This window comes from Prionailurus viverrinus, chromosome B1 (assembly GCF_022837055.1).
Source record: "Prionailurus viverrinus isolate Anna chromosome B1, UM_Priviv_1.0, whole genome shotgun sequence".
Classification (NCBI taxonomy): Eukaryota; Metazoa; Chordata; class Mammalia; order Carnivora; family Felidae; genus Prionailurus; species Prionailurus viverrinus.
In genome coordinates, this window is record NC_062564.1 from 171,682,425 (window position 1) to 171,707,383 (window position 24,959).

The 24,959-nt window shown below is 45.8% G+C and overlaps 1 protein-coding gene across 11 annotated transcripts in view; it reads right to left on the bottom strand.

Moving 5' to 3' along the window:
• LIMCH1 (LIM and calponin homology domains 1) overlaps nucleotides 1–21,917 on the bottom strand; it is a 332,785-nt gene extending 310,868 nt beyond the window's left edge. For all 11 annotated transcript variants that reach the window (XM_047856919.1, XM_047856914.1, XM_047856915.1 and 8 more), the window contains exon 1: nucleotides 21,743–21,917. In XM_047856919.1, coding sequence (XP_047712875.1) covers nucleotides 21,743–21,838 — 96 coding nt within the window. In that variant the 5' untranslated portion in view covers nucleotides 21,839–21,917. The remainder of the gene's footprint in view (nucleotides 1–21,742) is intronic.
• Between the last annotated feature and the right edge of the window lie 3,042 nt (nucleotides 21,918–24,959).

The following is a 24,959-nucleotide window of genomic DNA, read 5'->3' on the forward strand; positions in this document are numbered from 1 at the left end:
CTAGCAACCCACTCTGTGCTACTATCATACGGGACTAGTCATTACTGTCCAGTTCCACTTCCCTTTGTCATGCTTCTGTGTACTCACACAACTCATTGTATCAGCTACCTATTCCACAATAATGCTACATAGCAAACAACCACCAATTTCAATGGCAAACAATAAGTACTTATTGCTCATGCATCTGAGGTCAGCAGTTAGGCAGTTCTGCTGATCTTGGATGGACACACTCCTAAGTCTAGGGCGGTGGTTCTCAATCAGGGGCAGTTTTGTCCCCCAGGGGATACCTGAAGACCATTTTGGTTGTCACAACTAGAGGCGGATGAGTGCTACTGGCATCTGGTGGTTAGAGGCCAGGGATGAAGCTAAATGTCCTAAAACGGACATTCCTCCACAACAAAGAATTCTCCAGCTCCAAATGTCGATAGTGACACAGCTGAGAAACCCTGCTGTCGGTGTTGGCTGGCCGTCAGCTGATCCAGGATGGCCTCCATCAACTGAGGCAACTTGGCTCTGTCCACTGTCTCTTCTCCTCCTTCAGCAGGCTATCTTGGCCGTCTTGTCATAGTGATGGCAGAGAAGCAAGAACAAGCAGAATTTTGCAAGGCATTTACAGTCTAAGCGTAGAAATGGTACATCATCACTTCTGCCACATTCTGTTGGCCAAAGCAAGTCACAAAGCCTGCCCAGATCCAAGTGGTAGGGAGACAGACTCCACCTCTCTAGTAAGAACTACAGTCACTTCCCAAAGGATACACAGACAGGACAGAATGAAGCATCGGTGCAGTCAACCATATGAATTCTGTTCCCTCTACAAGGGCAACACGAATTTGGAATTATATATGTTCCCCTTTCTCTGTGCTCTCTCTTGTTGACACTTTTCTTTTCGTATTTAAAATATCGTATGTTGTGCTACCTACACTCAGGGGTGATAGACAGCTGGTATGCACTAAACCAGTTGCCGATGGCTGGTATACCATAACGGCGCTGTTCTGACCAGTAGGCGCTGTGCTGTTTTGAGAACAGCTCTTAAAATTTCAGCGCCTTTGCCTCCTTTTTGCCTGCTGGTCTCCTGCACTGGGATGGAGAATTGCTCACTCGAAGGAAACATCTATGTCTTATTCTGCCTGCACAGTCCTGACACACGACAGCTGTTCAAGAAGTGTTTACTGAATAAGTGAATGCATTCATAAAAGGGACAGTGACAAGGATATAAGCACATGCCCTGGGACATCTGACTCAATGCAGAAAACAGGAAGATTCTCCTAAAGAAACTGTTGTCAAATTTGCTCAGATATTTGGAATTTCAGACTGTTCTTTAGCGTCTGCCATGACAGACTGACTATTTATTCCATCACATGAGCCAGGAATGATGTTGTTGGCAGAAAATATAATATTCCCTGGATGCACATCCCTCACACACCCCCCACGGAAATAATCATTAAAATAAGTTTTGAATCTTACATCTGCCAATATTGCCCTGTGCAACTTACTCCCTTGTTTTGTCATCTGCTGGGTTCTCCACCCCGACTGCACACTGGAATCACTTGGGGGAAACCGTTACGAACTAACAATGCCCAGGCCCTGATCCAGATCATTTTAAATCGAAAGCTCCCAAGTGGCTGTAATGTGCAACCCGAGCCGGGAACTGCTGAGCTAGAGATATCTGCTAGCAGGGCCATGGGAATCATTACTGAAGGCTTATTTTAAAAAATAAAATTTGAGAATATCCCAAATTCCTCTAAGACTTCATTTGAATGAAAGGCCCCAGAATTAAGCAAAATTGGGGGCAATGTGGATTTGGGTGTCAATGGTCCATAGGACCAGTGATTACCTGCATCAGGGTGAGATTCAGGTCTGGAAGCTCTTCTATTACTCTATTGTTTGGTGTTGTTTATAACCTTATAATTTAAAAGACTAGGTTCATTTTGGAAGACATATCTAGAGAGAACATCCCAAACTTACCATTTATCCAAATAGACTAGATTAGGACTAATGATTACAGATTAGAATATCTAATAATGAATCCTTTATATATCAAACATGACACATGAACACTGAGTTAAAAGGACGTGCTGATTCTATAGCTACTTGTGGTGGGTTCAAATATGTCCACCACTTCTTTAAGGCTCCTCCCTTTGAAAGTGGAGCCTAATTCCCCTCCTCTTGAGTGTAGACTATACTTAGTGACTCATTTCTAGGGAATAGACTGTGGCAGATATGGAAGCCTGTAAGTCTAAGGCTAATTCACAGTAAGAGTGGTACCCTCCTCCTTGCTCTTTTGAGTCACTCACTCAGGAGGGGAGGGGGAAGTCAGCTGCATGTTATTAGGACACACAAGCAGCCCCACGGAGAGGCCTCGATAGTAAGGTACTAAGACCTCCTGCCAACAGCCAGCAAAGACCGGAAGTTCCTGCTTACGTGAGTGAGCATCTTACAACAGGCCCTCCCAGCCCCAGTCAAGCTGTCAGGTGATTGCAGCCCCAGCCAACCTCCTGTTTGCAACCTCAAAAAAGACCCTGACACAGAACTATCCGTTCAATCTTTCCCTAATGTTGACTCACAGAAACAATGAAATAATGAATATGTGTTGGTTTAAGCTTCTGTGCTTTGGGCTAATTTGTTATAGAGCAAAGAAAATGCACCATCACAAAACTTTAAGTTTTCTTGACAAATAGCTAGAAATGTCCCTTCTTATGTTTCTATATACTCTCAATACCCTCCCTGTGTATCTCAGGAACCTTGTTTTACCAATCCTTTCTTCTCTCTCTCAGATAAGCTGTAGCTCCCCTTCTCTTCTCTGAAAGCTTTCTGATATGTTCCAGTCTCTCCCGTCCTTAAACGCAGAACCAAAAAAATCTGACCGTGGCCACACTCCTCTCTTCTCCGTCCTCGCTGCTCTCCCTTCTCCACTGGCAGGCACCATGAAGTAGTAATCTACAGTCCCTCTCTGTTTTCACGCCTCCCACAAGCCTTGAGCCACTGCAACCACTGTGATAACAAAGCAGTTCACACTGTGCTCCTAACTCCCACAACCACAGACCTGCTTCTTGAATATCTCACGGGGTCCTCAAAGCACACACGCAAGCCGGAACTCATCCTGTCTCCTCACACCACCCCTCTTCCAGGCTTCCCCACCTTGGGAAATCACTGCACCCCAGTCACCAAGCTATATATTCAGGAGCTGCCCTCAATGTCTCCATTTTTCCACTTTCCTCCCACATCCATTCAGCCACTGAATTCCATCAATTTTCCATCCTTCACATTCGCTCCCCCTGTTGTTACCATCATCACCTCTTGTCTATATTCCTGCAACAACTCTAGCCCCTCTGCTTTAGCACCGGCCTCTATAATCACTCCCTATGTTGCCGCCAAGGTTATCATCCTGAAAAATACTATAATTATGTCCCTTCCCTACGTTTCAGTTATTCCCTATGCCTTACGGATAAAATCCAAATTCAATATTAAAACATGAATAGCAGTTAACACCTATTGAACATTTGACCGCGTGTCAAACACCTTTATTGGGGCCTTACATGTATTAATTCTCTAACGCTAACCACAATTCCTGACTCAGACACTGAGAATACCTTTACCATTACATAGAAGATGAACTAAGTCTCCATAGAAGCCAAGTAAGTTCCCCATGGGTCAAAGAGCTCGTAAATGGCACAGTCAAGTTTTTAACTCAGGCCGTCTGATTCTGGAGCCCAGCCCTTTTAGTTCCGGCACCAAATCCTAAAGCATGATGCGCAGGGCCTTCATTGATATCACCTGGAGTCTTTTCTCATAGCAAATGCTCTACTCCAGCAATGCAGCTAATCGAAATGTGCCCTGCTCCCACAAAACTCCATGCCTCTGCTTAAGCCACTCTCACAATCTAGAAGGCTCTTCTCCAGCCCTTGTTCTCACCATTCCTCACTCTTACCTTTCTCATCCAAATATCAATATTTGCTTATTTTTCATGCCGCAACCCAACACCCATCTCCTCAAAGATGCCAATCCCTGCCAAGGAAGAAATGTTCACTTCTTCCATTGTGGCTCCAAGAAAACATACACAAACTTGTTTCCTAATACTCTGTGATGGACTGAAGTATTATTCACCATATATTCCCTCCACTCCCCTCCCACTGTTAAGTTAGACTGTCTTTCGTTATCCCAGGACTCCGGACCTGGCCACGTTTCTTGCTTTGATAGTACAACATGAGTAGATGTGAAGCAAGTGGAGATTTTAAAGCCATTTATGATTTGACTGCACTGTAGTGCGCCTGTCATTCATTTGCCACGAAGACAACATCCCCTCGCTTGCTTCTGATCCAAGGAGAACACAGAGACACGAGAAGCGGACCTGTACCCAACCCACAGCCCTGAGCTGAATGTGGCCAACCCAGAGATTGAAGCAGAACCACTCCAGCCGTCCCTTGGATCCGTGAGCAAGAAAAAAGAAGCATCACTATCTGCCACTGAGCTTTGGACGTGGTTTGTTACACCACAATACTGTACCAGGAGTTGACTAATACATACACAGAAGTCTTAATTTCATGTATTTGTTTACATGTCTTGAAGGCTGAGAACAATGCTTAGGACATTAAGAACCCTTGACATTGTTGAGATTTATTTCATATACCCATAAAACTCACCCTTGTAAAGTGTATATATCAGAATCTTTTAGTACTTTCACTAGGTACTATAAATGAATGGGCAATCATGACCACTACCTAATTCTAGAATGCTTCCATCACCCCAGAAAGACACTCAGAGCCATTAGCAGTCCCTTAGGTTTTTGTAAATGAATAACTGAATGAGTGAAAAATGTCAGGAAATTCTTAGAAGAACTCTTACTCCAAGCTAGCAGGATGATATAAACATTGCAGAAAAAGAATCTTTTTCAGAAATGTTTCTCTATTAGGTATTTTAAGGTCATTTTTAAATAACTTATACACATATTTCTCATATATTTTAAACATAAATATTTAATTCTTTATAACTCTATTGCAAGAGGCCATTTGGAGATTTAATTTTGATCTACAGATCACAGAGAGAGGTTTACATTAAAAGCCACAAAGCATACAGGATGGAAGAAAAAAATCTCACATAGTTCAAAGCTATCAGTAACTGAGGAAAACATGATATGGAATCTGCTTTAGTACTAAAAGAAAAAATCTCTTGGTCAAATGCCAAAAATAAAATCTCAATATTTCTTGTTTTTTAATATTTATTTATTTTTAAGAGAGAGAGAGAGACAGAGACAGAGTGTGAGTGGGTGAGGGGCAGAGAGGGGGGAGACACAGAATCTGAAGCAGGCTCCAGGCTCTGAGCTGTCAGCACAGAGCCTGACACAGGTCTCGAACTCACAAATGGTAAGCTCATGACCTGAGCTGAAGTTGGACACGTCACCTACTGAGCCACCCAGGTGCTCCTAAAATCTCAATATTTCTAATAATAGGGACAAGAGCTTTAAAAACTAGCAAATTCACACTTTAAAAACACAAATGTCAAAATCCCAAAGAATGGCAGGATTGAAAAATTATTCTGGTTGGATAATCGACACCGTATTTAAACACTGTTACTCATTTTTTGTTGTTGTTACAAAGAAAACTATATTTTTAAAAAACACTCTATAATGACAGGCTCATTTCATTGTATTAACCAAAACAGAGAGAGCGAGAGAGAGAGATCTTATTTCAAAGAGTAACTCCATAAAAGAGATGCCTTTGGAAACAAAGTTTATTGAATTCTTGTATCTTGAATAATGAGATAAATAAGAGGCTCGTATCAAGGGGGAAAAGTTCTAAACACAAAAAAACATTTTCTTTTTAAGTATGCATTTATGTATGTATGTATGTATGTATGTATTTTAGTAATCTCTGTACCCCACATGGGGTTTGAACTCACAACCCAAAGATCAAGAGTGGCACACTCTTCCGACTGAGCCAGCCAGGTGCCCCCAAAAACATATCTTCTATGTATACAAAAAGTAACCCAGACTTTATTTTGCTATGCTGTATGAAATTATTTTACCAAATCTAAGAAACTAGAAAACCATCCTTCTAAACAATATTACAATGAAGTGAAAATCGGATCAAGGACTAGCAAAGTAACCAGTAAGCTTTCAAGTATCCTGACCCCATCTAAGCTGTCCAACCTGTTTTTATTTTTACCCTCCTCCTTTCCGTGCTGGCTCTGCATAGGACCCAGCTGCGCTGTGCCAATCTGGGTCACTCAACCAGGGGATCAGTGGGCAACAGCCGCCTCTCCACTTTTAGAAGGGCCCCACATGCCTGGGGAGTGCACAGGCCCGGAGCCCAACACTCTCCAGCCAGAGTATCCAGCAAATAGCAACTGTGTGGTTTTGCTATTTCTAGGCTTCAGGCTTTAAAAAATACATTGTTACCTGAGGAACATGGAATTAAGTGGGGAAAACAAATCAGATGCTGGTATCGAATACTTTCATTTTGAATATTTTTTAAAAGCTGTTTTATAACTCAGTGGAAAGGTCCAGATACACTGGGAAGAAAGGAAAACAGGAGTCCCCAGGATGGATCTTTCTATGTTCTTTTATCTTCAGCTTTACTAAGATATAATTGATGAAACTGTAAGATATTTAAAGCACACATTGTGATAATTTGATATATGTCTGCATTGTGAAAGAATTTCTCTCATCTCATCTCTCACCTATTTATTTTTATACATTATATAAATACAAATATACATATGACAACATATATATGAGAATATATATATATATATATATATATATATATATATGAACATTTAAATTCTACTCTTAGCAAATTTCAGTGATACAACACATGTTATCAACCATGGTCACTATGTTATACTTTAGATCTTCAACTTTATTTTTCTTACAGCTTCAAGTTTGTATCCTTTTACCAACCTCTCCCCATTTCCTCCATCCCCAACCCCTGGCAGACACTTTTCTACTCTCTGTTTCTATGAGTTTAAAATTCTTTTCTTTTTTAAGATTCCACATGTAAGTAATACCATGCAGTATTTGTCTTTCTCTGTCTGGCGTATTTCACTTAGCATAATGTCCTCAAGTTCTATCCATGTTGTCACAAATGATAGGATTTCCTTCTTTCTCATGGCTGCATAATATTTCTGTGTGTGTGTGCGCGCGCGTGTGCGTGCACGTGTGTGTGCATGCATGTGTGTATGCATACACAAACATCACATCTTTATCCACTTATCCATTGATGGGCACTTGGATTGTTTCCATATCTTGGCTATAGTGAATAATGCTTTAATAAACATGGGTGTGCAAATATTTTTTCTCACTGTTTTCATTTCCTTTGGATATATACCCAAAAGTAGAATTGCTGGGCCATATGGTAATTCTATCTTTAATTTTTCAGAAACCTCTATACTGTTTTCCATAGTGACTGCACCAATTTACGTTCCCACCAACAGTGCACAAGGGCTCTCTTTCCTCTACCCTCACACCAACGTTTGTTATCTCTTGTCTTTTTGATGATAAGCATTCTAACTGGTGTGGGGTGATATCTCATTGTGATTTTGATTTGCATTTCCCTGATGATTAGTGATGTTGAGCACCTTTTCCTGTACCTGTTGGCCATTTGCATGTCCTTTCTGGAAAAATCTCTATTCACTTAGCATAACACTCTCCAGTTCCATCCATGTTGCTACAAAGGGCCATATTTCATTCTTTCTCATTGCCACGTAGTACTCCATTGTGTATATAAACCACAATTTTTTTATCCATACAGAGAAAGACAGATACCATATGGTTTCACTCTTTTTTTTTTTTAATTTTTTTAAGTTTTTTTTCAGCGTTTATTTATTTTTGGGACAGAGAGAGACAGAGCATGAACGGGGGAGGGGCAGACAGAGAGGGAGACACAGAATCGGAAACAGGCTCCAGGCTCTGAGCCATCAACCCAGAGCCTGACGCGGGGCTCGAACTCACGGACCGCGAGATCGTGACCTGGCTGAAGTCGGACGCTTAACCGACTGCGCCACCCAGGCGCCCCCATATGGTTTCACTCTTATGTGGATCCTGAGAAACTTAACAGAAACCCATGGGGGAGGAGAAGAAAAAAAAAAAAAAGAGGTTAGAGTGGGAGAGAGCCAAAGCATAAGAGACTCTTAAAAACTGAGAACAAACTGAGCGTTGATGGGGGGTGGGAGGGAGGGGGGGGTGGGTGATGGGTATTGAGGAGGGCACCTTTTGGGATGAGCACTGGGTGTTGTATGGAAACCAATTTGACAATAAACTTCATATATTGAAAAAAAAAAAAAAGAAAAATCTCTATTCAGTTCCTCTGCCTATTTTTTAATTGGATTGTTTGGGGTTTTTGCTATTGAGTTGTATGGGTTATATTATTTTTTATTTTTTCATTTTTTAAATGTTTATTCATTTTTGAGAGAGTGAATGGGAAAGAGAGGGAGACACAGAATCCGAAGCAGGCTCCAGGCTCTGAGCTGCCAGCGCAGAGCCCGATGCTAGGAAAACCAGTGAGATGCTGGGTTGAGCACCTGCCATTCAATGACATCTTTATTTTTTTTTAAATCAACTTTATTGCAACACTAAATTCCTGAATTGCTATTCTTTTTTTTTTTTTTATGTTTATTTATTATTGAGAGACAGAGCATGAGCAGGGAGAGAGAGGGAGACACAGAATCTGAAGCAGGCTCCAGGCTCTGAGCTGTCAGCACAGAGGCCAACACGGGGCTCGAACTCACAAACCGCGAGATCATGACCTGAGCTGAAGTCGGACACTTAATCGACTGAGCCACCCAGGCGCCCCTCAATGACATCTTTAAAACTGACCCTTGTCTAGTCTTATAAAAACAGGAATAAAACAATCTCTTAAAGCCTTCTTTAAAGTCTCAAACCTCATGCTCACTTCCAAGAACTAGCCAGTTTTCTGAGTTTTTATTTAAAAAAAAATTTTCCTTGCTTTTCCCTATAGTCTTTCCACCCCCGTGTATGCATTCCTATATACTATCACATTTTAATTAAAATGTTGGTATCTACTTCCCCAGACTTGACTTTAGGGAATTCAGCGCTTTCCTATTGGGTAGTAGCCAGAATCTTTGTTAGAGATGGACCAGGGTGGACCCTGTTTAGCTTAAGCTAATCAACTCATGTATTCCCCTGGTGATCACAGAAGAGGGATGGGTCTCCTTCCTTTGCCCAGAGGGCGTAAAGAGAATATGAGGACTGGATTTGGTCTTGCCCAGCCAGCCTTCAACAGGAAAAGCCTAGACTTCCCAGGATAGTGTAGGACAGGTGTGGATGCACCGTGTAAATCCTGAGCATAAAGCCCCATAATGCACAGCTCAGTGAAAGGCTGAGGGAATCCTTGTCCTTACTGATAACATTTTGCTGCTGAGTCAGCTTTTTCTGAAGTGGGGATCCACCATATCACAACAGTACCTACCATATCAGAACAACAGGGTCCATCAGGCCACTAGGGGCCCAGAGTCCCCATATGCATTAGAATGTGGAGTTGGGGACATGCCTGGAACCTCCTTTGGATAAGCTCTTTCTCCTTTCTAGGTGGCACCAACTATCAAGCAGTGCAGTGGGTGATGAGATTCATTTGGGGAGATTTCTTCAAAAATGCCGAAAGCATGTCTAAGGCCAACACTGGCCTCCTGCATCCTTAGGCATTCCCCAACCCCACCCCACATTCCTCACTACGCTCCCCTCGCCACTATCCCTCAAGGATGCTCTTGGTGAAGAGCCTGTATCACACCCCATGGCACAGTGGTTACCAGCCAGGCTGCCTGGGTCTGAAGGTCAGCTCCACAACCTAATGACTGTGTGACGTTACTTGTTTCTCTATAAAGTGGGAATTAAAAAGAGTTTGAACTTAGCTCACAGGATGGGTGGGAAGTAAAATGCTTAGAACAGGGCCAGCCAGGTTACAAGCCTTCAAAAACTTTTGTCATGGACTATGGTAATTTGCGGGAGTTTGAAGAAGATCTGACCTTCCAGAGAGAGCCATCCACGGCCCCAGGCTCGGGCCAGGCAGCACTGAAGACACCTTCTGCCTGAGGGCCGAGCAGTCCTTCCACTATCCTTTGTCCCTTTCCCCCTTTTTGCCTGGCCAGTTCCTGCTCATCCTTTGGGTCTCAGCCTAAACAGCCCTTCCTCAGAGGCCCGCCTAAGGCCCAAGGTGGTCCCAGCCTCTCCACGATCCACACGACCTGCTCTTCCCTTTCTGAACATGTATGACACGTGGAATTCTGGGCTCAGAAGTCTGTGTTCACAGTGGAATATAATCGCACAAGGGCAGCAACCACGGGTGTCTCACATACTGCTGAGCGTCCAAGGTCTTGTGACAGTGGATAGGAAATGTGAAGTTCCTAAAAAAGTGTCCTTATGACCCAAGACCCCAGATTCCCAGATCACAGCTGTACGCAAGAGCTTGTGAGTGAAAAGAAAGTAAGTCTGTATAAAACGTTAAGATCCAAGTCTTTCTATTGCAAAACAATACACACATCCCTGAAAGTGAATGAATAATGTCCCAACGTAAGACAAATAGCCAACCTCGTGTTTTGCAAAATCACACACTAAAAAATAACAGGGCTTATGGGAAATAGAGAGTTCAGGCAGAAGGCTCAAATCCCATTCAATTTTGTAACCAGAACACTGAAAAAAGGCAGTAAGACCACTGCAAATTACTAGCACAGACAAAACTGTTTCCTAGCAACTAATAGCACCATGCACAAAGAAGATGTTCAATAAACAGCTGTTTAGGGGAAAGGAGGGAGAGTGGGAGGGCAGGTCACCTGCTTGGGTTAGAGAGTTAGTTGGGATCATGACTTTTAGAAGTTTTGCTTTTTCTTCTGGAGCACAGCAGTCACTAGCCCAAGCTCAAGCTCTGGAATGGGACTGCCTGGGTACAAACTCCAACCCTGACACTTAGTTGTATGATACCAGGCAAATCAGTTAACTGTAGTCCAGTTTTCTTGTCTGTAAAATGGGCATAAAATGGTGCTTACCTGAGAAGCACTTATGTACCAGGCACAATGCTAGGTGTGCTGTATGCACTATATATATATACTATAGATATATATACAATTATATTTATACAATATAACTTATACAATTATAATTATGCAACATAGATATACTATATATATAGTATAGATATACATACATATAGGATAATCCCATTAACTCAAACAAGGGCCTAGACTAGGCACGGGCACATAGTGGTCTGGAAATATGTTAACTATTACTATTTTCCTTGGCACTGAACTCGCCACTTTATCACTTGATGTTATCACATTCTGTCAACTTTTGCAACATGATGAATCAGGCTCCACTTGTCACCCACCCCTCCTATTTATGACATCTTGCAAGGTCTCTGTGGAAACAGGCGGCAACCACATCTGTTGGCCGATGACAACATTCAGCTCCAAAAGGTCCTTTGTACATTTTCTGCAGGAAAGGCAGAGAGGATGCTATTTCTCGGGGTTTCCATTGGGTCATGACAATTGATGGTCATAGCCAGGGTCATTTTTTACTGCCAGCTACTGGTCATTAGTTTTTATGGGATATTCGCCTTTTAAAAATACCTATCTAATAAGAACTCATACAGGCCACCACTGTAATAAAAATTCCTCAGTGCCTTTTTTTTTTTTTTAAATATCCTGTAAGTAGAAGTACTCTGATCTTTCTTTCATGCTAAGAGGTGGGACTTATCCGGACCCCCACAACAGGTAAGAGAGAGGAAGCTGACTGATTGCTCTGAGGTGGGAGAGGAAGAGATGAGAGTCCCAGGCCAGAATGCCGGGGGCATGTTTATTTAAAGAAAGAGATGTTTGCTCTCCATCCCTGCAGACAGGAACTGTGAGCCCCACATCGGTCCAATCCAACCTGAGGAGAAAGTTGGCCTCCTAAGTCATTCCTTCAACTGATATCACCTGCTTAAGAGCCAACAGTGAAATCACTTTCCAAGTGTCCAATCACTGACTGTCTCCAGGCAACCACTGGGTAAACTGCTTTTTTTAATCAGCCCTTAAAAAAAAAAAAAAAAAAAAAAAAAAAGCTTTGCTTCCTGTCAGGGCAGCAACAGAGTCTATTTTCTCTGCCACGGCTGAGTCCAAGTGCCAATCAGGCAATTGTAGCCGGGCACAGGCTCCCTGAGAAACTTTTCAGGCCGTGGGTAATGTGGCCACGGGGCTCCAGTGGGGAGCAGACTGAGGAGGGGTGGGGACAGGGACGAAAACCCAGTCCTTGTCCACAAGAGCTCTGGGGTTTATCAAAGGAGGCAGATCCCAGGCAACCATACATTTGTTACAATGATACATGACAACGTTTCTAACAATACTAAATGCCAGATTTGCACAGAGAAGGAAGGATTAATGGGCTTAGAGGAATCAGGGAGTCTTTTTCAGAGGCAGACATATTGAAGCTCCGTCTGGAAAGGATCTGTCCCTGGAGAAGTGAAGAAAGGACATCCCAGGGTCCCCCTACCTCAAGAGCCATTTTCCCCTTTCTTCTGAGTAACAGAACCCAGAGTATGACCTGAGGACACTGCAGCCTTCCCTGTTACCAGGAGTGGCCATGGTACTGAAAATCTGGGCAATAAAATATAAGCAGAAGTATCAGGAAGAATTGTCTAAAAGGCATCTTATCAGGGAAGGATGTAGTCTTCATTTTCCATTTTTCCATCCTACTTTCTGGAGAGATGATGTGATGATGAGTCTCTAGCAGCCACATTGAACCATGAGGAAGGGGGTCTAGAGATGGTGGTTTCAAGGGTTTAAAGAAACCAAAGTCACAGACCTCCAGAGTTTACAATTTCTGGGGTTCCCAAATGGCACATAACTTTATTAGTTTAGAAAGTTCCTTCTTTTAGAGGAGTCTGGGGCAAGTTCCTCAGTTAAAGGACGTGTGTAGGTCATCAAGGAAATTCTCATACAAAATCATTCTGCTTACTCGCTAAAAGGCAGGCAGGTTTCTTGCAAGCCTCTTCTTACCACAGAGTGAGGTATGGCTTCTATAGAAGAATTTTATAAGATTTTCTAGAAGAATTTTAATTCCAGAGTCCAGGCTGAAAAAAGAAATCCCAAGATCCTCTCTGTCACTTCTCTTACAAGAGTTCCTGATTTTTCAGTGCCTGGGTCTAAGAGGTGCAGTGATCATCATACAAACCCTACTCTGAGTGGCCTGCAAGAACATTCAAGAACTCTTACTCAGCCTCCTTTCCTGCCCCCTCCCCTCCACATACACGCACCTTCAATACATCTGGAGAACTTTAACAGCATTTCTATTCTACCTTTACTCAAAGCATAATCACACTAAAAGCATGCAAGCTCTTGTTTCAATAAATCAGTATCCAACTAATTCCCCCGTTCAGCACCCTTCAACGGTCTTAGCTTAATTACTTTCACTGAGTCCTTGTCCACCTCAAATACTTTTCTCTTGAGCCCCCATTTTTTGTCTTCATAGTACTTACCCCAATTTGCAATTGTGTATTTATTGTTCAAGCTCAACTCATACACATACTACCTTGTGTATTTCATGTAGATGGGAAGTCGAGGTATGTTGTTCACCACCTGACCCTGGTTGTTAGCACTATGCCTGGCACATTGTTGGAGCTTAGTAACCACTTTCCAGGAAACAAATTTTTTAATTCATTTAAAACGCTTTAACACACTGATATTTATTTCCACCATTAATGCGTATCTTTAGTGTTGACACTGAAGTGAACTTACAAATGAGAGCCAAGTGTCCCAAATAATTATTTGATTATTTTCATATTTGAAACCATCTGGCTGAGCCTATCCTAGCCTTCGTTCAGTTTCCTATTAGAATAAGATAATTGTTTGAATATCATTCTTTTTTAAATGTTTCTTGGGGAAGGAAGAGAGAGCTGTGTACTCAGCATAATAAATAAAACTTCAATCCCTTGTTAAGGAAAATAAGGCTGAGGATTTTTTATAACAGTGTTGGGTCATGGAAATAAAAATGCCACAAGCCCTTGCCCTTGACATTTACTTAAAAAAAAAAAAAAAGAACAAGTGCAGGTCTATTCTTACATAGCCTCCTAATGGGCTATTTAGGGATAGATGGGTGGGGTATGGCTCCAAATTCTATGGTTGACCAGGTGTCCAAGCTGCATCTTGCACTAGCTACCCCACAGTTACTAGCACAGGCAGAATGCAGAGCCGTGGAAACATGGAGCTTCCTCAGCCTAACCAATATTTTGTTCTTAGGGTCCCACGCTAGATATAAGATGCAGTTTTGCTGATAGTATGAGTTTAGTGAGAAAAGGTACCCACCAAGATATTCCTTAAGTCCATGTTCTGTGACTACGTCACCTCATTTTTTCCCTTACGCCAAAGATAATTCCCTGAGATACAAGGGCCATCCCGTCAGGGTTAGCTGCACAAGGACATCTCTCGGGGAGTGTTGTTTTCAACATTGCACACATGGAATTCTACCACAGCAGCCCTGAACTCCATGACATCATTTTTCCTTGCAGAGAGAGATATAACATCTCCACACGTCCAGGCAGAAGTCTTTCCAATATTTTGTCATTTTTTAAGAACTATTTTTTTTCCCCTGTATCATCTAGTAACCCTCTAGTTTAGGCTATTTTTATATTTCCCAATCACTTAAAAACAAAGTTCTATTATCCTTTCCTTTCCTCATCTGACTTCACTGAAATTGTCCTTTTTCCCACCCAACCCTCCACCCCAAAAAGACCATATCTGAGACCTTTCTTTGGCTTCAAATGTAAACACACACACATCCTTAGGAACAAATGAGGGGAAATATGATAAAATTGTTCTGCACATTTTTCTGAACCACAGAAGAGCAAACTGGCCTTAAAAAGAAAACCTAGCTCCAGTGAGAGTAGTTTAGTCAAAGATCAACCAGCGTTAACTGATTCAGTCCTCACCCGTGAAAACGAAGGCCAGAACGATTAAGGTTAGACTGCAAGGGAGGTGACAGGGATGCTGACTACCTGCCAAGATTCCCAGAAGTCACAGAGCTGCTTTGTTCAGACCCTCTGGTTCTTCGGGATGGGACAGGGATACCTCCAGGGGAGGCTGACAAGCTCCTCTCTCGGAAGGACTTGCTTCCTGGCTGAACTCAACAACGAAGCTGTTCCCAGGTGCGATCCTAGCCAGATGGGAGCACTCTCAGGTGAAGGTGAAGGAGCTGTGGGAAAGGCCTCAGACGGATGCGCCAACAGCGCTTAAACACATCAGCACGGAGAAAAGACATCGCTTCGCACCCATCTTTGGAAAATAAAACAGGCCACACGGGTCTTGGCTCAAACTCTCTGGGGAATGTAAAGTATGGAATAGTGCACCTTCTCCATTAGATAATGTTAAAAGCACACACAGACTATGCATTTATTCAGTCCCACTGTGCAACAGGCACTGGGGAGAAAACTGTAATGAGAGAGCCGTGGTCCTGAAGATCGTAAACATAATATTCTGGTACCTGCCTTCTTTAAACAAGCATATGATAATGAATCAGCAAGCTTTAAAAAAATTAAAACCTTCTCACCTACCTATCGGCCCCTTGGCCCTATTAAAGTTCAGCGGAGTGACTGTGGGCTGTGGCAGTGACAACAGGAGACAGAAACCAGATTCTAGCAATCCTGAACCACAAACAACTCCAATGCCTACGTTAGCAACGTGAGGTCTGAAGGCAGCAGGCAAAGGTGAGGAGCCTGATACTTCTCACCTGAAGGCCTCCATAGCGCACCTCCTTGGTCTCCTGCTCCCCACCAATGTTACACCCCACACGTGGTGTGTCCAAGTGAGGAGAGCCCCTAGGTCCTGCAGCTGAAAAAGACCAGCCATGGGAGTTGTCTAGGGACCCACAGCTTCAGAAATCCACATCCTGTCCGCACCTACAGGGAAATGGGGTGGGGGAATGGGAGATTTCTGCAGTCAGAGGAACAGGATGCTTAGTCCTTACAGGAGCTGTTAAACCCGGTCCTGATGTGGGAAGCAACATAAGGATCAGACAACAAGGGTTGCAGAGTCAGACAGCCTGGGTTTGAATCCTGACTCTGACAAGTTCTTACTGACTAGGTGACTCTGGACATGTTCCTGATTCCTGAAAGCCCCAATTTCCTCAACTATAGATTTGAGGTATCTAAAGATATAGATATTCATAAAAGTTGAGAAATGGTGCCTAAGTCCTAGTTATGCCACTTACTTTTAACTTTGGACAAGATACCAAATCTCTTAGAGCCTCAATTTTCTCATCTGTAAATGGGGATGATAATAGTACTTACTTCTAAGGGATTTATGCAGACACAAACTTTTTAACCCAGCACCTAGCACACAGTAAGTACTCAGTAAGTATCAGCTTTTTTCATCATGAGCCTCAGTTTCATTACCATCATCATCACTACCATGGTACTCCTAACTGTAACACTCTTAAATTTCAGAATGATTCAAAGCAAAAAGAGAAGCTGGCAGGCTGATTTCCAGGAGCTGCCTGGTCCCACCTAGTACTGACTGCCACCCACAGAATCACAGCCAGATGTCTGCATCACGGCTCCATTGTCATGCATCAGCGGAGAGCAGGGGGCCAAGGGCTCCAGTCGCCGGGAACACACGTCCCACCCTACCCCTTCCTGGTGACCAGAGCTCAGGCTTGCATTTGGAGCTCCCTTGATGCAAACTCGGTTTCCGGGGAGATGCTGGGGCAAGAAGTACCCGCTCAACCTCCTATTCCGCTTCCCCTTTCCCCAAATCTGTGGGACCTCTCTGTGCTCCTACCACAGGACAACCTTGTGTCACAGCAGCCCTTGCATACAAACAGGCCAGATTATTTAAATGTCCTTGTGAGAAAGACGCTGCCTGCTCTAATTTACATAGCCATTCAGACCCCTACTCCTTTCTCCACCGAGCCAGCAAAGGTTTTCTTCCTCTTCCTCAGGTCTCCAGGCAATGCTGGAGAAGCATGTGCAAAGTTACATCTTCGCTGTGGTAAAAAGACGTAAGACTCATGGGGTCCCTAAGAGGTGGAGAATTTGAACGACTATATAACTTATGGCACATGTTCACCTGTCATTACATTGCAAATGTCATATATTACTGGCCGCTAAATGCTAGATTCTCTCAAAGACTACTCATAAATTTTCCCCACTGCCAAACAATACAACATCTTTCAGTCTTGGAGAGCTAAGGGATCCTCGGTGCTTTTAATCTTCAAAATCAGGTCCCAGTTGAATAAGAAAACAGTTCTATATGGACAGGGGAAATGACCCAAAATGAGGAACTGATCCCTCCCAGCACTAGTTCCCACTCCTGCGAAATACGGATTAGGTCACAAATAAGATTATATTCAGCACCAAGCCCCAGAGGCATGCTATGATTAAAGTTAAAGGGGTCCAGAGACCTCTCGAGTTGAGAAGCAAGCAAGGCTGAGTTGGGTTGAAATTTCCAACCCCTCCTCAAAGACCTGGCAACCTATTCCAAATCATAACTGAAACCAAGTTGAAGGGACATCTGTTTCTCCAGAAAGTGTTTGGCACTGCAGAGAAGAACTACAGATGAGAACAGATAAATATTGTTGTGGGCAGAGAGGCAAAGGGTGGGGGTGGGGGGGTCTTGATTACTAAAAAAAAATTAGAATCATCTACCTGCTAACAAACTCCTGTAAGTCAGTAAATATCATCAGGGGAAAAAAGGAAAGAAAGGAAGGAAGGGAAACAGAGGGGGGGATTTCTCCTTCTTCCCAGCAGGCGCAGGTACAACTTTAGTGAACAAAACACTGCCATATTTGAGATGAATATTCAGACAGCCACTATTTGTCTAATAACCTAACTACTGGGTCGTCTGCCAGAGGAGAGGCTTTGAGCACTCTGCCTAGTGGTTAGTAACAAATATTCTGCATTAAACTTAAATTTTCAACACAGTATTGAGGAATGATTTTCTAAGCATTAATGGACTACCAGGATCATTTTATGAGTACACATTACTGGTTTTGCTCTGATCCCTAAATCTCTTTGAATGTAAGTTAGCAGAGCATCTACTTAAGTTCTAGGCCAGGTGTTCAGAGCTAACAAGGTAAATAATGGCATGAGATCGGTAGGTGATTGAATTACACTTTTACGGGAAGAAACTCAGGGTCCTGAAGATTTTCTTTCAAAACAGCTGTAGGAAGACGACAATAATAGCAGTAATAGGAGTGTTAATCATGTTCATAGTGATGATGGTCGTGGTTCTAGCAGTAGTAATGGAGATAATGCCAACCACTAGTTACTCGGCACTTCCTAATAGTGGGTACCATTCTAAGCATTTAAAAACTATTAACTTCTCTAATTCTCACACACTCACACTAGAGATAGGCAAGCTATTATTAGTGCCCCTGTTTTACAGATGCTTTCCACAATATATTTTAACAAATAGAGCTAGCTTTCAAAGAAAATGTTTAGAACCGAAAGGAGAGGAAACGCGGCCTAAGGTCACGCAGCTAGAGGGCAAGAGACCCAGGATTCAAACCCAGACTCCCCAGCTCCGAAGTCTGACCTCTTAATCCCAGTGCTGTCCTGGCTGCCCCTTTGTTTAGGAAGGCCTTCTACAAAAGGAATCTGGAAGGAAGTTAGGCTCCTGCCTGCTGGTAGCCACACTTAATACTGGAAGTTTGCTGTTTCCTTCAGGGGTGCCCCAAACCCACATGAACACATGCAGCTATAAAAAGAGGCACCGCCTTACGGAGCTGTTCCCACATGGTCTGTGACCCCCATCAGGGTTTTCACCTTTGCCAGCTAAGGCAGAAACTGGGGTGGGCTGAGGTGGCAGCATCAGTTCCCAGGCCACCGTTTCCTGCCAGTAACCCCGCCCTCCAACAGCCCCGGCTGAAGGCTGAGAAATTCCTCACTAACAAGTGATCTCCTGGAGCTTGTTCCTCAAGCCTTTATTAAGAATGAACCTTTTCTCGCCAACCCATGACTTAAGGAAGACCAAGGACTGAGGAGGAGAGACAAGCTGCAAAGTTTGTTTATTAACCTGCTGCACCCAAGGGAACATTTTTCTGAAAGGGTGAAATTCCTGACTACTCAAGGGGGGGAGGGGCGCCTGTGGGAAATTTAATCACCGACGGAACAAAAGTGAAAAACAAAGCCCTACCAATGAGGATGTCGCTGAAGACAATGGGGCCCCTAAAGGAGATGCAATTGTCTCGAGATAACGATCCATCCAGGAATTCAGCTCGCTCCGAGTGCTACATTATTGCTATATTAGCCGAGGAATCTTTGTTCACCGGGCAACTGCGTGCAAAACCATCTGTTACTGCTCCCGGGTTCCCCGGGTTTGTAGACGCGGCATTTACATTTCAAGAGGAACCTCCGCGAAGGAAAGGGGGAGGTCACTATCTCTCCCTGGAGCAAATACCTTTTTATACAGCCTGGGAGGGGAAGCTCTCCTTTCCCAGAAACCGAACTCCGCAATTGAAAGGAGATAGGCCGCTTCAATAATGCACGCGCAGAGCGGAGCGCCTGGTCCTAAAGGCACGCGCGCCCCTCGGTTTTCGCAGGCTCAAACTGGCATACTGGTAAGGTAGGACGAATAATGCCAGACCGTCTACAGGGCCTAATGGGGCTCTGCTTTCCTAAGGAAGCCCTTCTTTTTTTAAAACCAGTGGAACCAAGACAAAAGCTGATATCCTGCCCTGCATAATAAATATGTAGCCTAATGTACACCACCACTTAAAAACAGACCGTGGTCCTCTGGGCTGAAGGAGACGGTTTAGATCTCCACCTAGGTGAGGACTATAATTGTGTATATATACACGTGACAACATTCGTGGAGATGTGCACTTAAGATTTGTGCACTTTCCTGGGCCTCCTGAGTGGCTCAGTCCGTTAGGCGTCTGACTTCGGCTCAGGTCATGATCTCACAGTTCGTGAGTTCGAGCCCTGCATCCGGCTTTGTGCTGACAGCTCGGAACCTGGAGCCTGCTTCGGATTCTGTGTCTCCTTCTCTCTCTGCCCCTCCCCCACTTGTGCTCTGTCTCTCAAAAATAAATAAAAAATGTAAAAAAAATTAATAAAAAAAAAGATTTGTGCACTTTCCTGCATGTAATTTATACTACAACACATTTTTTTAAGTAGTCTATATCAATGTTAGATTAAGGATATTGAAGATAAACCACTTGCCTTCAAGAATTGCAAGATTGCCCTGCCCTGATACCCTCCCCTTACCTACTCTCCACATCCAAAATCTCGCCTGAGAATTTTAAAGTTCAAGAACATGAAAAATACAGTTCTCCAACTCTCAATAAGCCAGCGAACACGGATATGTCTCCTGTGTGCCCTGGGGGCAGCACAGACAGCACCATCGCGCCCCAAGCCTTTCCAGCCACATACCAAAAATTAAAAGCCCGAGTCGTCTTCTCATCTGATCATGAGCCATCACATTAAGAGAGATATGATTGGGGTTTTTATCAAAAAAGCCTCGAGTTTATTCTTCTGTTTCTTTAGCCCTATTTTTAAATAGATGTTTCTAAACTCTGCCTAACAATCCTGCGGGCGGTGGGTTAACCCAGTGAGGTGGAGGTCCCTTGCTGGAGCATTAGGGCAGCCTTAAATGAGGGTGGTTTCTGCAGGCAGCTCAGCAGGTTCAAATCTGTACCATGTAGCGCTGTTACCCCAGCAGCATCTTGAGAACTGTTGTGCCACAGGGGATGTCACTGAGTGACAAGCTGGGTGGAAACAGGCTTCACCATTGCTGGGCCAATGACTTAGCGGTACCTTTCTTCCTTTGAACTATCGGCAAGGAGGGCTGCCTGTCACTGAGAAAAAGGGTCAAATTTGCCTTCCACTAAGCCTTCAGAAAGGTGGTCCAGCGAAACAGAGGCTCAGTGCACGGATCACAGGGGGTCACCTTTCCCCCCTCGCGCCCTCCAAGCGTCCTGATCCCCGGCAGACACGTCATTTCGAGAGCGCAGGGCCACCAAACTGCATCTACAGATAGACATCGAGAATCAGGATCACCCGGCGAGCGCTTCCCGGACTGAGCCGAGAGCTCCAGTGATTTCCCTGGCCTGCCACCGAGTCATTTAAGAAGTGAAATATGCAGCGGGGCCGGGTACCCGGCCCCTGGGAGCCCGCCCCACCGCCTCTGGCACGGAGTGGGAGCTGCCAATGGCTAGGCAGCGTCTATGCGGATGGCGCGCTCGCAGGTGGGTCTTGCAGGCTGCCGGCCCTGTGCGCTATGCCAGGCTCACACCTGACCCACTGCCAGGAATACAGCCAGAAGCTCCGGTGGGTACGCGCTTCCGTGGAGACACTGCCAACTCCGCTCGGGAGTAGCTGGGGGGGGGGGGGGGCGGGGGGCGTCAAGAGGCAGAAGGTAGGACGGTGAGCAAGACCCCCTGAAATGCGGCGCCCGCAGCACTCTGGGTCTCGCGCGTCCTGCGCCTTTGCGGCGCCTCTGCGGGCACAGCGCTTCCCTTGGCCCCGCGTGGAAGCGGCAGGAGCTGAGATTTGCGCGGCTGGCAGGCAGGAGGGATGGAGGCGCAGGAGCCCGATTCCTGCTATCCACGCGCGCAGCTAGACTGCAGCGTCCCTTATTCGCGCCCACCCTCGCCCAAGACCCGTGCCAGGCATCGCAGCTCGCCCGAGGCCCCGGGCGGGTGACCCGGAGCAGCTGGCAAAAGAAAGTGGGGGGGGGGGAGGAGAGACTGGACCTGTCGTCCGTGTGTGCGGGTAGGTGGCTTCGGACGCCCCTGCAAGGCCTCCCGCCAGTCCCGAGCACCTACCTCGATCCACTTCTGCGCCTCAGAGAAAGCGGGCTCGGGGGGCGGCTCCGGCTGCAGAGGCTGAAGAGCTTCCAGACCCAGGGCGGGACAAGCCATTTGCGAAGCCCCGCGTGCACTCGAGCGCTGGGCCGCTGGGATGAGGACGGCCGCCGCCACCGCTGCCGCCGCAGGAGAGCGCTCCCCGCCCCTTCCCGCCCGCCCGCCCGCTCGCTCGCTCTCCCCTCCCCTGCCCGCCCCGCCCCCGCCCGGCGCAGGTCCCGGAGGAGAGCGGCGCGCTGCCGGAGGACGCCGCGGCAGCTGTTCCCTGCGCCGCCCGGGCTCCGCCGCGCCCTGAGTCCCCGGCGGGAGCGAGCGCGGAGGCGCCGGGAGCTCCCTCTCTCCCCACCTTCTCGGGCGGCTCGTCCCCCCTCCGGGGGGAGGGTGTCAGCTACCGACTAAAAATAACCACGAGGGAGCACTGGGTGTCTCCCTCCCTGCCCGCAACGGGGCCTGGAGAGGGACTCGGCCAGCCGCCCCGCACGTCCCCGCGCCGGGCCCGCTGCGGACGGGCGGGTCTGGCGGCACCTGGGAGACGCGTGCCCACCGTGACGCACACGTCCCCGGGCGAGCCGGCGCGGCCGCAGCGGGGCAGGAGCACGCTCGGGCAGTGGCCTGGCCGCACCTGCCGTCCTTCCCGGCCGCGGAAGTGGGGGCAAGAGCTGCGGCCTCGGTCCTGGCGCTCCGGAGTGTTCACTCACCCGATCCTTTTGTACGAAAAAGGAAAATCGACCCCTATAAGCCTTTTCTCTTCAAGAGAGCTATTTGTGACCCAGTCTTTGGGTTCATTCAACCCATATTTACTGTGCTCCTGCTATATATCAGACACTGAGGTTGGCGCTGGGGACCCAGAGATGAAAAAAGAGAGAAAAATTAAAAACTCCGAAATCTATGCCCTCTAAGATAACTACATTCTAGAGGGAATGGGGGGAGGGACAATAAACGTGTAAAACAAAATAATTGTGGAGAGTCATGTATGTTAAGAAGGTAAAAGAGGGGCGCCTGGGTGGCGCAGTCGGTTAAGCGCCGACTTCAGCCAGGTCACGATCTTGCGGTCCGTGAGTTCGAGCCCCGCGTCGGGCTCTGGGCTGATGGCTCAGAGCCTGGAGCCTGTTTCCGATTCTGTGTCTCCCTCTCTCTCTGCCCTTCCCCCGTTCATGCTCTGTCTCTCTCTGTCCCCAAAATAAATAAACGTTGAAAAAAAAAAAAAAAAGAAGGTAAAAGAGAAGATAAACGCTGACCTGGGAAGAGAGAGCGTTGGCTAACTTCTGATTACCTCTCCATCCTCCATCTGAGAGGCTGATCCGATCTGGGTGTCCAGGTTCCGTGAATGGGAGGGAGGCAGGAGGTGGGGCGGGGGGGGGGGCGGTGGAGGAGAGGGAGGAGGAGTGTTTAAGCTGCCCCTTACCGCAGAAGCAGATGGGCTGCACCAATCCCCTGAGGACCACAGCTCTGTCTGGGGCCCGTCCTTGGGTTCTCCAAAGTTCCCTGCCTCCTCTTGTGCCATCCTATTTCCCCAGGCCAGGTGGTGGTAGAGGCCTCCCCATCTTATTGTGGTTTCCCCACCCTGCCCAATTCCTCCTAATGGTGTCCTAATAAACTCCCTCAGCCAGTCTCCTGAAGCATGCCTTCTGTTTTGCTTGAGAGCCCAACGGATGATCCTGGAAGGTTTTTCTGACGAGATGAGGTGATGAGGGGACGTGAATGGGAGAGATGTTAACCACGCAGCAATCTGGGGAAACGTTTCCAGACGCATACACAGGCTTTGAGATAGGAATGAGCCTGGTGGGGGTCAAGGAGCCCACAGAAGGCCAGCATGACTGGAGTGTGCTGGGGAAGGGACCAAGTGGGAGTGACAACATGGGAGACGCAGGCCAGGCCACACTTGGGGTGGGGAAGGGGGAGGTGAGGTCAGGCCATGGTGGGGTTTTACTGCATGGGCATCCACAGGTGAGCCCAGGGCTGGTACATAAGAACTCAATAGTCTTAGCTAACTTTAAGCAAATGGATTCACATTTTAGAACGGCTGATGGCAAGAGGGGTTGGTCAGGGCAGGAAATCCATGAACGTCTCAGCAGCTAAGTCTCTGTTCCCTGTTCAGAGTCCAAGTTTAGTTTTTTCCCAATTCTGCTGCTTTAATAGGGGAATGGAACAAAAAGCAGGCCTGAAATTCCACCATTACCGGCTTTAGAGTCAGACAGCTTTCAGTTTATTTACTTTTAAAACACTTATATGGCACTCACATTGTGCCAGGCACTGTTCTAAGTGCATTACAAATAATTGACTAACTCATTCCCTATTCCAACCATGTAAGACTATTATCAACCCTGTAAGGAACTAGGAGAAAGAAGGGGGGAGAGTCCCCACAGCTGGTGAGCACTGAAGCCCTGATTCAAGCCCAGACAGCCTGGTGCCAGATCTGCCTTTACCCACACACCGCCCTGCCTTGCCAGCCCCGGTCCAGACCCTGGCTCTGACAATGTGTGCCTCAGTTTCCTCATCTCCAATGAGGTTGAAATGGCAACATTTCCACAGAATCAGTGTGAGGAGCAAACAGGATTTCTGAATGCGAAAGGACCAAAGTTGGGGCTGGCAGATAGTCAGTGCTCGGTATAAGCCAGCTGACCATCCCTCCCCTCCCGCCTTCCAAAAAAGGAGGGAAGGATGATGTTACAAAGACGAGTAAAGAAGACAAGCTGAGGAAAGGGGCTAATAAAATATTGTCAGAGGATGACCTTGTCTCCACAAAGAACCACGGGAAAGTAAATAATTCACAAACTGACTCGAACACGCTAACAGGAGTGTCGCTAGGAGGAGGGGAAACCACTGCCCCAGATGACATATCTGGATCTGTTTGAAAATGCTTTCATTAAGATGGAATCTATCATATCTGTAAAAATCTGCTACTGAAACTGACACTCAAACTAAAACATGGGTTTTTTTCTTTAAGTGAAAATACTCTGTCTTTCAAGGTTTATAATCACACAATAGCACCTACTTTTCTGGGACTCTGTTACCAATAAGAAATTCATGTAGATTAGCAAAGACCCAAGGACTTACAACCACAATAGAGTTCACACCTAGTGCCATTATCAAGAATATCTACAAATTATTGTTAAACACCTACTATGTGTAACAGATTCAGAAGAATCCACAAGGGACACAGACCTTTTTCTTTAGG